Source organism: Salpingoeca rosetta, assembly GCF_000188695.1.
Source record: "Salpingoeca rosetta unplaced genomic scaffold supercont1.32, whole genome shotgun sequence".
Taxonomy (NCBI): Eukaryota; class Choanoflagellata; order Craspedida; family Salpingoecidae; genus Salpingoeca; species Salpingoeca rosetta.
In genome coordinates this window covers 327514-340148 of record NW_004754902.1, presented here as the reverse complement: position 1 = coordinate 340148, position 12635 = coordinate 327514, and the positions used below count along the sequence as shown (strand labels likewise).

General features: G+C 55.7%; 3 protein-coding genes across 3 annotated transcripts in view; 1 reads left to right on the top strand and 2 right to left on the bottom strand.

The window, feature by feature from the left end:
• PTSG_10038 (uncharacterized protein) overlaps positions 1 to 3265 on the bottom strand; it is a 3927-nt gene extending 662 nt beyond the window's left edge. The window contains exons 1-4 of the mRNA XM_004988897.1: positions 838 to 3265; positions 599 to 651; positions 431 to 475; positions 181 to 276 (exon numbers count right to left, since the gene is read on the bottom strand). Of these exons, the coding sequence (XP_004988954.1) occupies positions 181 to 276; positions 431 to 475; positions 599 to 651; positions 838 to 3136 (2493 nt within the window). The 5' untranslated portion in view covers positions 3137 to 3265. The remainder of the gene's footprint in view (positions 1 to 180; positions 277 to 430; positions 476 to 598; positions 652 to 837) is intronic.
• A 333-nt stretch (positions 3266 to 3598) lies between these two features.
• PTSG_10037 (uncharacterized protein) lies at positions 3599 to 6401 on the bottom strand. The gene is made up of 8 exons (XM_004988896.1): positions 6317 to 6401; positions 5922 to 5978; positions 5701 to 5769; positions 5164 to 5445; positions 4743 to 4829; positions 4607 to 4633; positions 4287 to 4416; positions 3599 to 3871 (listed from the first exon to the last, which is right to left on the bottom strand). The coding sequence occupies exons 1-8, from the start codon at positions 6383 to 6385 to the stop codon at positions 3798 to 3800; spliced, it is 795 nt and encodes a 264-aa protein (XP_004988953.1). The 5' UTR covers positions 6386 to 6401; the 3' UTR covers positions 3599 to 3797.
• Positions 6402 to 6952: 551 nt separating this feature from the next.
• PTSG_10036 (uncharacterized protein) overlaps positions 6953 to 12635 on the top strand; it is a 6933-nt gene continuing 1250 nt past the window's right edge. Inside the window, exons 1-14 of the mRNA XM_004988895.1 lie at positions 6953 to 7692; positions 8026 to 8118; positions 8367 to 8420; positions 8595 to 8662; positions 8931 to 9557; positions 9785 to 9833; positions 9989 to 10100; positions 10356 to 10500; positions 10792 to 10979; positions 11223 to 11322; positions 11570 to 11627; positions 11784 to 11845; positions 12139 to 12303; positions 12582 to 12635. The exon at positions 12582 to 12635 is cut by the window's right edge and continues 1250 nt beyond it. Of these exons, the coding sequence (XP_004988952.1) occupies positions 7032 to 7692; positions 8026 to 8118; positions 8367 to 8420; positions 8595 to 8662; positions 8931 to 9557; positions 9785 to 9833; positions 9989 to 10100; positions 10356 to 10500; positions 10792 to 10979; positions 11223 to 11322; positions 11570 to 11627; positions 11784 to 11845; positions 12139 to 12303; positions 12582 to 12635 (2436 nt within the window). The 5' untranslated portion in view covers positions 6953 to 7031. The remainder of the gene's footprint in view (positions 7693 to 8025; positions 8119 to 8366; positions 8421 to 8594; positions 8663 to 8930; positions 9558 to 9784; positions 9834 to 9988; positions 10101 to 10355; positions 10501 to 10791; positions 10980 to 11222; positions 11323 to 11569; positions 11628 to 11783; positions 11846 to 12138; positions 12304 to 12581) is intronic.

Sequence of the window (12635 nt, the reverse complement as noted above, 5' to 3'; positions counted from 1 at the left end):
GTGAGTGGTGTGGCGTGATGATAAGTTGTTTGAGTCGTCCTGTGCAAATTGCAAATTATGATGAGCACCACACCGACCCGCACATGACACACACCCATACACACACTCACGCACACACACGCACACACACACACACACACACACACACACACACACACACACACACACACACATACGCACTTGCTGCCGACGCTGGCGTCTGTATGCCTTCATGTAATCGCGGCGATCACGCACGCGTGGCGTCTTGGGTTTGTCCTGGCCAGCCTGCCGTCGTGACTGCAAGCAACCACAACGTCAATCACATGCGTGAGAGTTTGTTGAGAAGGAGAAACAATTCTTGCTTCGAAGCACACGCGCGTTCAAGCTCACACAGATACACACACTCACACAAGCACTTGCACGCACTCACACATTTGCACACATTGCTCACCCTCTTTGTCGCCGCCTTTGTTGGTTTCTTCACAGATGTTGCGCCCTGAAATGCATGGACACAGTGCCAGTGAACGGGGTGCCAGTGCGAGCAAATGCGACTGCTCATGTGCAAGTGTATGTGTGTTCATGTGCGCCTAAACACAGAGCGCGGTTGTGACGTGCGCACCTTGTTTGGAAGCTTGTCTGCAGTACCCGCCTGCACGGGTGACCGCTGTGATTCTGCACCACGAGGAGTGGAAATGGTGGACACATGGTCGTCAGCAACAATAATCTACATGGGACAGAGAATTTACACACAGCACACACAGCACACACACACACACACACACACACACACACACACACACACACACACACACACACACACACACACACACACGACTGCACAGACACACTGCAACGCACTTGCTCCGTGTTGGCGAGATGGTGCGTTCCCGTTGCGGTTCACGTTGCCGCTCTTGGTTGTGCACGGCAGCGAGAGCGGTGGCAGTGCAGTTGAATGCTGCTGCTGCTGCTTGTTGTGGTGGTGGGGCGCTGGGATGGAGAAGAGTGAGCGGTCGAGTGCATGCGGGGCAATATTCTGTCCAGCAGCACCACTGGCCTGTGATGAGGCAGCATGGCGTGGTCGACCGTTGTTGCCACTGCTACTGCTCGTTGTCACCTGCTGATCATTGTGGGCGCTGGTCTGCTGCATCCCTTCAACCAACCAAGGAGGTGGCACAAGCAGCCTCCGTTGCCCCTGCTGCTGCTGCTGCTGCTGCTGTTGTTGTTGTTGCGCGTGTGGCTGCATACCCATGGCAGCGCCGTGTACACGACCCACACTGCACACGCGCAGCCCTTGTTGTTGTTGTTGTTGTTGTTGTTGTTGTTGTTGTTGTTGTTGTTGTTGTTGTCGAAGGTCGTTGACGGTGACGGGCGAGAGGGCGGCTGCGTCGCCGCTGCCGTGCAGGGCCAGCTCGTCGCTGAAGTTTGGCGACTGCGCGTTGAACATGTCTGCAAACATGTCTGTGGACGTCGTGGCTGCAGAGTCGAGAGGAATCGTGATGGTGCTCATGTGTGCCGGCTCAAGCATGTCCTCCGCCGTTTCCCCCGCGTGCACCGGGTACATTTGCGTGTGTGGTCGGTGGTGCGGGTGGAGATGTTCGGAGTGCAGGTGCAGATGCAGGTCAGAAGGCAGCGGTTCATCCTCAAATGCACGGTGAGCGGCGTCATGCATCAGCGAGATGCTGCCGTCACCACCACCACCATCATTGACTGCAACAAAGCTGTCGTGGTGGCCAATGGAGGTTGATGTGGTTAGTGTGGTGGTGGTGGTGAGCCGGTCGCTGTGCAGTGACGAAGACCGGGGTGAACTGCCGCTGCTGTTGTCGTTTGACGAGTGGCCGTGGCTCACGTCGTGCTGTTGCTGCTGGTATTGTGGATGGTAGGGGTGGTAGTGTGGATGATGTGTGTCGCTGGTGCTGGGTAGGGCGGTGGCGTGTGTGCGGGGCTGGTTGAGACGACGCTGCACGGCATCTGAGGCCAGCACCTCCACAGCGTCAACGCCGCCCCCGCGCAGCAGCTGTTGTCGCTGTTGTTGTTGATGGTGCGGATGTTGATGGTGTTGGTGGTGTTGGCGTGGCGGGGATGGTGTGTATGCGACTGAGCTGTGGGAGAAGGAGGGATGTAGGTGTCCACCCATAACCATCTCGTCCACCCCGCGTAGGCGCACAGCTGGTGGTGGCGGTGGCGGCACGATGGATGGCAAGGGAAGGGACGTCTCATGCATGGCACTGCTGCTGCTGCTGCTTGTGGTGTAAACGGTGGCATTGGTGGTGTTGCTGTTGTGGTGCTTGCTGTGACTGCCCCTGTTGTTGTTGCCGCTGCTGTTGTTGCCGCTGCTGTTGTTGCGTCGTTCATCCTCCCACCCTCGACCACCGCCAGCGTCATCACCACCACCTCGATCAAAACCACCATCACCACCGCCACTTCCACGGCTGCCGGTGTTGAAGGTGCCGCCGAGGAGAATGACAGCAACGACAAACGCAACGCCGCCAACGACGCAGCCGACAACGATGACGACAAGCTGTGCGGTGCCGACATCGTGCACTCTCTTGGACGGCGGTGCTGGCGTGGATGAGCAGTCCCCACGGGCACCGCAGTCCCCGCCAGACTTGGCAATCAAGGGGCGCGCAACCACAAGCGTGTCGCTGTCAGCGGCAAGGGGCAGGTGGATGGCAATGCCCGGGTCCTCTGCCACGTCAAAGAGGTGTTGCAGGGTCGAGGTGTTGGTGATGCTGAGCTCAACCTTGACCCCAACGGCCTCCATCTCGCCAACGTAGCTGGCGATGACCTGCTGCGAAACGGAAGAAGCGGGGACGGCGGCAGCATCCAGGACGGCAGTCACCAGTGCATCGCGCGCGCTGTCGGATGCCACAATGGCGGCGTGGTCGGGGGTCGGAAACCAGCAGGCAAACGAGTGCATGTCCAAGTTGCCCCACGGGGACATGCTCATGTCGGCATCGTCATCACTGAGTGCGGTATCTGCGGTGGTAGTAGTCGTGGCCGCAGCAGCCACGGTGGCAGCAGCACCACCACTAGCAGCAGCTGTCGAGCCCAAGGCGATGAGGGGGCAGAAGGCGCCGATCAGCACAGCCAAGAGGACGACGCTCACGCATGTGGAGCGTGCTGCCCCAACTGTGCGGCGTTGCCTCTGCTGCCGCATATTGTCGTTGTTTGTCGTTGTTGTTTGTTGTTGTTGTTGTTGTTGTTGCTGTTGTTGTTGGCGGCGATGATGAGTGCATGCACGGAAGCTGTCAAGGGGCTGTTGATCGCCCAGATGTGCAGCACACCAGAGAAGAGCAGGTGTGCAGTACAGCACAGGGGGTGCACAGACACAGCAAACACGACAACCCTCAAAAACCAGACGTCACAGGGAGAGGGAGAGAACGCAGATGCGGATGCGTCGGTTTGATGTGACAGAGGAGGAGGACGAAGAAGAGAAACGCACGGCACGAATATGTCACGGGCGTTCAAGCGAGCGTGTGTGTGGAGAAATGAAAACTCTTCGCCAACAAGGTTTGTTGTCTTGGCACAAGGGTTCGTGCACCCCTCTCCTTGGGACAAACATGACGAGGAGTGCGTTGTGTGCTTGTGCTGTGGGTGATGTGTTGTGTGTGCTGCTTGTTGGGTTGATGATGTTGGTCCGTTCAACTATGTATCAACTTGGCTGGCTGGTGTGAGTTTGTGTTGTGGCGGCAGGCAGTTGACGAATGTTATTTTAAAATACGACAAATAATCGACGGAGGACAGCAAGCAATATGGAACGAACCAAAACACATGCAAAACTGAGTGCACTGTTGCTTGACGTGTGCATGTCATCATCATCATGATGGCGCAGCCAACAAGGCGACGACTTCTGGGAACTTGGCTTGCACGGCCAAGTCGTGCGCTGTCTTGCCTATGCATATGCGCGCGTGCATGTATGAAGGGGCATGTGTGTGTTTGTGTGTGTGTGTGTGTGCGTGTGTGTGTGTGTGTGTATGGGAATGAGTATGCACGGACGCAACATACGGAGGCGTGCGCTGCTGCGGCACGTCGCGAGTGATGCAAGCAAGCACGCAAGCAAGCAAGCAAGCACGCAAGCAAACAGGCTTCATGCAGCCAACATGCCAAGCAGGGAACACACAACACAAGCGCACACAGACGTACACACAGACGTGCACACACACACACACAGACGTACACAGACGTGCACACACACACACACACACACACAGACGTACACACATACGTGCACACACACACACACACACAGTCGTACACACAGACGTGCACACACACACACACACACACACAAACACACAGGCACACACCGGAGCTGTTCTTGATGGTGGTATCTGCTCCCAGGTCGAGGAGGGCACGGCACACCTCCGCATGCCCGTGCCACGCCGCCCGCTGGAGAGGCGTGTTTCCATAATGTGTTTGTGCATTCACATCAGCGCCCTGTGTGCACGCATGACCATGTGCGGGTGTGTTGCCGTGAGTGTTTGTAAGATGACATGCATTGAACAACCGCAAGCGCCAAACCAACCAAAGCAATCGCAAGACGATGGTCCTCATATCACACACAAACACACACACACACACACACACACACACACACACACACACACACACACACACACACACACACCGCCTGAACCAGCAACTCCACGCAATCCTGTAAGACATCAATACAGGGGTATGGAACGTCAGTCAACATCTTTACAGCAGCAGCAAAAGGGAGAGCGGGATGGCGTCACACAGCACACACACTCTCTCTTGCTCGCCTTGAAGTTAGCCTCTGCGGCCCTGTGTAGCGGTGTTGCGCCGTTAATGTCTTGCATATCCACACTCGCACCTAACGACAGCAGTGTCTGCAGGGCACAGCACGATTCATGAGCGATGAGGTTGGGCTGAGCAGGTGAAGGGGCACAGAGGTTCGCAGACGGATAACCGTGACGGCTGGGCTTGCACTGCGCGACGACACAACCACCACGTGCATGTGCCTTCTCTCTCTGTCTCTCTGTCTCTCTGTCTCTCTCTCCCTCACTCTCTCTCACACACACTCCCTCTCCCTCTCTCTTTCAGACACACACACACACACACTCACTCACTCTCGTTCATACACACACACATACACACACACACTCACTGACACTCACTCACTCTCGTTCATACACACACACACACATGTGCACACACACACACCTGCATGAGTTGGGTGCTGCCGTGGGTGGCGGCAATATGTAGCGGCGTCTCCTTGTTGTCGTTGATGGCGTTAACGTCCAGTTGCCTCATTGTCGGCACATGCCGTTGTTTTTGTTGTGCTGGGGTACTTGCTGTGATGAGGGTGTTAGTCTTGGGCACGTCGTCGAGCTGTGCCGCGACGTGCAGGGGCGTGTTTCCGTACTTGTCGCGCACGTTGACGTCAGCGCCTCGCTCCAGCAACACCCCCATAGTCGCCGTGGACAAGGACGCTTCCATGGCGACCTAAGAGTACGGTTGCGTGTGGGTGTGTGTGTTCGCGCGACGGGAGGGAGGCAAGAGAAAAAGGCACCGTACGTAACACATGCAGCGAGAGAGATAGAGATACATAGAGAGAGGAAGCAGACAGACGCGAGGAGGCGGTGAGAACAATGACAACAAGCCACCATCGCACGCACACACACATACACACACACACACATACACACACGCACTCTCACACGCACACACGCACATGCAGACACTCTCTGCTGCACTCACGTGGAGCGGAGGCTTTAGGAGAAACTCGTGGCAGTTGATCTCGGCGCCCTCATCCAACAAGTGGTTGATCTGAGGCCGGGAAGAAGGAGCAGCAAACGGAGGAGCCATCAGCAAGCAAGCAAGCAAGTGATGTTGGAGTGCAAGGGGTCAGCAGAAGCTGTAACGGCAGTAACGGCAGTGACAGTGATGCCTGCACAGACACAGGGCAGTGGTGTGATCACCGTGGCGACAGCGGCGCGCTGCTGCACTGCCTCCACGAGCCGTTCATTCAATGCCACCTGCACAATGTATGTTTATGCAGGGTTCGGGTGGAGCTTAATGAGATGGTCGTTGGTGCTTGTGATGCAGACGAACAGAGTAAGCGAGTGCGAGAGTGAGCATGCGAGTGCGATCAGTGAGCATGAGTGAGTGAGTGAGTGAGCATGAGTGCGAGAGTGAGCATGCGAGTGCGAGAGTGAGCATGAGAGTGCGAGAGTGAGCATGAGAGTGTGAGTGAGCATGAGAGTGTAAGTGAGCGTGTGAATGTCACACACACACACACACACACACACACACACACACACACACACACACACACACACACACACGCACACACACACACACACGCACACACAACCTGTCCCCATGTCCGCTGTTGTTGTTGTTGCAGCGCTTCATCTCTGCCTGTCGTGTTGTCGTCACTCATACTGTACTGATCTCAGTTTACGAGTTATTTGTGCTGTCGGTATCTGTCTACCTGTCATTTCTGACGTGCATGCATGCACGTTCTATTTTCTCGGCTTGGTTGGGTGGCGTTGCTGCCGGGACAACGGACTTGTCTTGGCCATGCACGGCGTATGTTATTGACCGAAGCACATTTTCGGGGCTCCAACCAAACTTCGCAATTCTTCGCTACCCCCAACCTTGCCGCCAAAACCTTTGCCCTGATGTTGTCCAAGTTGTGCATGCATGCATGCATGACAACAGCGGCGCAGCGTGCCTTTTGTTTTTCCGGCTCACTCACTTCCCTTCTCTCGCACAAACGCTCCTGTGGGCGACCCACAACACACAAGTAATCAAGCAAAGCAAAGGTGACTTGGCTGGCATGTACGAAATTCGCCTTGATCCGCTTCGCTTAAGTGTCCTTGATCCGCCTTGCTTCGCGTGCTTTGCTTGTTGCGTGTGCGTTCCGTCCCAGTTGTCAAAATCTTTTTTTTTATTGTTTGCTTTGTGTGTGTGTGCGTGTGTGTGTGTTTTGCTCCGTCCAAGCACTCACGCTGCAAAGAAGTGAAGCAAGACGTCTGCCAACCACCAGTTGACGCACGCACGCACGCACTTCTTGTCGTCCATCCATGCGGAGTATTCCTTGGTTCCTTGTTGATGTTCTTTTCGAGACCCGACCACCCCCACGAACCGCCCCACACATACACAAAGCCTACGCACACATCCATCACAGGAGCTCACTTTGCACCCACGTTCATCACACCCACGTTCATCACACAAAGGTTGCACACTTTGCGCACGAATTACTTGCTCACTTCGTCCAAGCCAGACGCGCCACGACACACACACACACGCACGCACGCGCACACAAACAAACAACCGTCCACAACCTACGGGCGTCCCTTCTGCATCAAGCCCCTCCACTATCCTCCTCCCTCGTTTTGCGGGTTTCGACTCATTCCGCGTTCGGCACGACCAGCCGTTGTTGTTGTTGTTGTTGGTGCTGCTGCTTTGCACCAAGGCACACAAGTGCGCACACAACCGCATCCGCGCACGCATCCTTAAGCAAGCAAGCAAGACACAAGACACAGCAATACACGCAACAACAACACGCGAGTTGTGTTGCTTGTCCAACACGGTCCCACCCATATCAAGTCGCTCACTTCATACGCGAAACACTCGCCCCACTTCGCTTCCACCCTCCCCCCATCCAGCCATCGCCAAGGCCCTCCATCCACCACAACCTGCACCTGCACCTCCTCGTCCTCGATTCCTGTCCGTCTGCGGCTGGTAAGTCCTGCCTGTTTTCCCCTGTCTTGTTTGTTTTGCACGAATGGCCCGTTGGGTTTTGTGTGTGTTCGTGAGTGTGTGTTTGAGGGAGTGAGGATGACCATGGCTGGCGATGGGAGATGGGGGATGGCAGTGTGGGTCATGCCACAACGTATCATGCCAGGCTGAAAGTCACGAGATGGCGGGAGCACTTGCGCATGAGCAGGACATTGATTGGCTCACACTCACACATACAACATCTTGCCTGACGTGTGGGGCATGCGCAAATGGGTTGGTGCGTGTTGTTTGATGTGTTGTGTGTGGTCTCCATTGCAATGTTACATGACGGGACAGAGTCCAGCAGCGTCAGCAGATTGGTGCTTGAGATTGATCACACACAGGCTGCCTGTCCGCCCCAACCTTCGAGTGCTTCCACTGCGCCACCTCGTGAGTGAAAGCGCGCGCGCGCGTGTGTGTGAGTACGTTTGCGTTGTGTGTCAGCTTGAGTGTGTGTCAGAGTATGTGTGTGTGTTCGTGTGTCTGAGTATGTGTGCCTGATTGTGTATCCGTTTGAGTGTGGTTGTGTGTCTGTTTCTGGTGCGATGTGAGTCAGTGGTGCGTGTGCGTGTCACAGTGCATCAATGGTTGTTTTTCTTCCCGCGCCCACCCATGCATGTCAACTTGACGCAACCCAGGAGGAGGAGCAATGGGAGATACGCACGTCATGAGCGACATGAACCAACTCCAATGTGCGTGCAGTCACCATTGCCAGATCGCCAATGCTTTGCGCGTCGCTGCTTGTTTTGTTTGTCCATCATTACTGTGTCATGTACACATCTGCATGTGCACATGCACTTGTTTTCCTGTGCAGTCGTCCTCACGCCACCACCCTTGTTGTTCTTGTTGTCCACGGCCTTTGGCAGCAGCGTTGTACGCAAGCATGCTGCGCGGACAACAGCAGCCCCAGCAGCAGCAGCAACACCCCTTTATGGTGCGTTTGCGCCTTTGTGCCTTTTGTGTTCGCGCGCGCGCGCGCGCGTGTGTGTGTGTGTGTGTTCGTGTGTGTGTGTGTGTGTGTGTGTGTGTTCGTGTTTGTTCTTTTTTTGTGTGCGTGTGTGTGCGTGCATCGCCCTCCCTTCCTCCCCCCCCCCCAATTTATCTTTCTGTGCATCTGTGTGCGCTCTTCTCAATGGCTTGCGATCAAATTCCTTGCTGCCACTCACCCATTCACCTCCCTGCTTTTGTACCCACGCGCACAGAATGGCTCGCCCGGCCAGCCACAGTACGAGCAAGCCGCATCCTCGCAGCCACAGCAGCAGCAGCAGCAACTCCGCCAACAGCAGGTGCAGCAGGACCAACAGCAGCAGCAGGATCCTATGCGCGCCATCAACCAACAGATACTGGCTCAGATGCTCGTCATGCAACAGCAGCAACAACAGCAGCAGCAGCAACAACAGCAACAACAGCAACAGCAACAGCTTGATCAGCAACAGCTCTTTGATCTCCAACAGCAGCTACAGCAGCAGCAGCAGCAGCAGCAGCAGCAGCAGCAGCAGCAAGAGGAAGATGCTCAGTTCCAGCAACACGGCGTCATGCTTCCCCAATTCCCTCATGACTCCTGCAGCACAGGGCAAGCACCTCAAATGCAGCAGCAACAACTCGCCCAGGACCAACAACAGCAACCATCGCCACAACAACAGGCGCAGCCGCAACAGCAGCCGCAGCCGCCGCAGCAACCGCAGCAGCAGCAACAGCCGTATTTCACACCCGCCCAGCAGCAGCTGCTCCAGCAACTCGCCCCAGCCTTGCAGCAGCAACAGCAACGACAGCAGCAGCAGCAGCAGCACGCCACTGCATTTCACGGGCCCCCGCAGTCTCTCGTGCAGGTGCGATGTGTGTGTGTGTGTGTGTGTGTGTGTGTTGTGTTTGCTTTGTGTGTGTGTGTGTGTGTTGTGTTTGCTTTGTTCGCGTGGATGTGTGTGTGCGTGTGTGCGTGTCGTCCCTGCCATGTTGTTTTCCCCTTTTGCTTTGTCTGGCCTTCCTGCATGCATGTACGCTCGTTTGCTTGAGTGGGTGCCGATCTCACTGTGGTGTGCTTTGGCCTGTGTGGTAGATGGATGCACTTCACAGTGGAGGGGAGCAGCAAGCCATGCCGACAGACCGTGAGTACGCGTGGATACTACTTGCAGGGTCCAAATGAACACATTTGCAGCGAACCGTGCGTGCGACGCAATTTGCTTGCAAGCATCCTACCATGATTTTTCACACCTCTTGGCCGCTTGCCTGCATGCACACACACACACACACACACATGCAGTGATGCAAATTGCACAGCAACAGGCCAGCCTCCTGCACGCCATGGGCTTTCCGCAAACCGTTCAGCTCAACGCGCTCAACTCCTACCTCCCTCAACCATCGGTTCGTTCACGGTTATATTGCGCGCGTGTGCGCGTGCGTGTGCGCGTGCGTGTGCGCGTGCGTGCGTGTGCAGTTGTGACGAACAGGGCACTCAGGTCTCGATTCCGATCCCTCTCCTAACGCAACAGTACACACACACACACACACACACACACACACACACACACACACACACACACACACACACACACACACACACACACACACACACACACACACACACACACCTACACACACCTACACAACCCATCAATCGACTGCACCAGGACCACGAAGCGTGCTGCGAACAAGAGCAAGAACGCCAACTCGTCCTCCTCCTCATCTGCCAATGGCCTCAGCAACGGCAACGGCTCAACCGGTCGCTCTCTCATCTGCTGTGATGCCTGCTCCAAACGCTTCCTCGGCAACCAGGTGTGTGTCAAAGTGCGTGTGTGTGTGTGCATGTATATGCGTGTGTGTGTGTGTGTGTGTGTCTGTCACAGTACATGTGTACATGTGTGTGTATGTGTGCGTGAGCGTGTGTGTGTGTGTGTGTGTGTGTGTGTGTGTGTGTGTGTGTGTGTGTGTGTGTGTGTGTGTTTGCCCAACTTACCCCCTCCCCATTTCTTCTTGTTCTTCTCATGCACATCAACTCACAATGCCAATGCATACACCATCCCCCTTCACACCCTTGATCCACCATCCACCATCCACCATCACCAGCGGCTGGTGTGGCATCGGCTGATGAAGCCGGCTGACATCCCAACACCGCACTGCGACATATGCGGGGGTCCGTTCGATGCAACCGAGGCTGAAGAGTTTGACCGCATGCGTCGTGCACAGCGGCAGGCAAAGGGCCAGCCACCACCGAAGCCCTTTGAATGCAAGCTGTGCGATGCCTCCTTCACCAGGTGCGTTGTAGTGTTGTGTGCGTCGCTTTGTGTTGCTGTGCGAACGCGAGTTGTTGTGCAAACGTGTGCATGTGTGCATGCGCAAGTGTCGCCCGTCCCCCAATGTTCGAGTATCTGGCCGCCTCATGCTATCCACAATGCGTTCCCTTCTCGCACCGCCCATTCCCGCTCTCAACGCCCTCACATGATGAGACATTGCTGATTGCTGCTGCTGCTGATGCTACTGATGACGATGATGACTAGGGGTGACCGTCTTCTTGCACATTCGCGTTTGCACACGGGCGAAAAGCCATTTGTGTGTGACCTCTGCCCTCGCTCCTTCTCACGCAAGGACAGGCTGAAGGTGTGTCTCTTGTGTGCGTGTGTGTGCGTGTGTGTGTGTGTGTGTGCGTCTTGGGTGTCTTGGGTGTCTTGGGTGTCTCCCTATCTGCCTGCCATTTCCGTCTCCTTCTCTGCCGTTTCCCAACTGTCCTCGTTGCTGGCGAATACCTCCAGTCGTCCACCCACACTCGATTTTTCAATCTTCTCACACCGTCTCCACCGCCCCCCCCCCCTCTCTCTTGTGCACTTGATTCGGGTTTTGCTTGCAGGCACACCGCCGCACACACTTTGGTGAACCAAAGCAGCCTCGAAAGAAGGATGCACCAGGTACAAGTGAACACACGCCATTTGAGTTTTGTGTTTTACACGCGCCTGCCTTTGTATGCATGGTGTCGATGTGACGATGCTCTGGCGCAATCTAATGTATGCATGTGTGTGTTGGCACTTGTGTATGTGTTCATGTGCGAATTCTGTTGCTTGCAGGCAAACGCAAGCGCAAGCCCGACCGTCGTCGATCGAGCGCCGCAAACCTGATCGCCACAGCAGTGCGTACCAACTTTTGCGTGCGTGCGTGCGTGTGTGTGTGCGTGCGTGCGTGCGTGCGTGCGTGTGTGTGTGTGTGTGTGTGTGTGTGTGTGTGTGTGTGTGTGTGTGTGTATGTGTGTGTGTGTGTGTGTGCCCCTTGTTTACAGCTAGGCGTCATGCAGTCATGCTTACCGCCTCCTTTTCTCTCCTCCTTCTCCCGCCCTTCCCTATTCACCTGCTCATGAAAACACGTTTCTCCCGTCCAAAAATCATGGCCCTCCCCTACCCCCCCCTGCTTCATTCCCTTGTGCAGAACAACGAGACCGCCTCTGCTGCTGCTGTGCTGCCACATTCCTCGTCCGTGGCCGCGAGCACCACCGTCGCTACCGCTGGTGCCATGGCCAGTGTCTCCCGTACCAGTACCAACACACACGCAAACCCCTTCCCCTTGGCCTTCCCTAGCGCTATCACAACAACGGTGCGTGTATGAGAGAGAGAGAAAGAGAGAGAGAGAGAGAGAGAGAGAGAGAGAGAGAGAGAGTGTGTGTGTGTGTGTGTGTGTGTGTGTGTGTGTGTGTGATGTGTGTGTGTGTGTGTGATGTGCGTGTGTGCGTGGGGGGGGGGATACGGGTTGTATTTACGTTGTCGTCGTTTGGGATCACCCGCCAAGTTTTGTCTGTTGCTTTTCCTCTCGTCCCTGCATCTCACATGCCTCTGCTCTTGTGTCTCGCTGCACACATTCTTTTCAACAAACAGCAACACCAGCTCCAAGCGCAGCAGCCCACACAGCAGCAACAGCAACAGCAGGGC

Bases quoted from the DNA above. Each gene is read 5' to 3' on its own strand.
- PTSG_10037 (XM_004988896.1), bottom strand. From the start codon at position 6,385: ATGAGTGACGACAACACGACAGGCAGAGATGAAGCGCTGCAACAACAA. The intron at 4,830-5,163 runs GTGTGTGTGTGT...TGTGCCCTGCAG, and splicing joins GCAGCACCCAACTCATGCAG to ACACTGCTGTCGTTAGGTGC. The intron at 3,872-4,286 runs GTGTGTGCCTGT...GCATATGCATAG, and splicing joins CACCATCAAGAACAGCTCCG to GCAAGACAGCGCACGACTTG.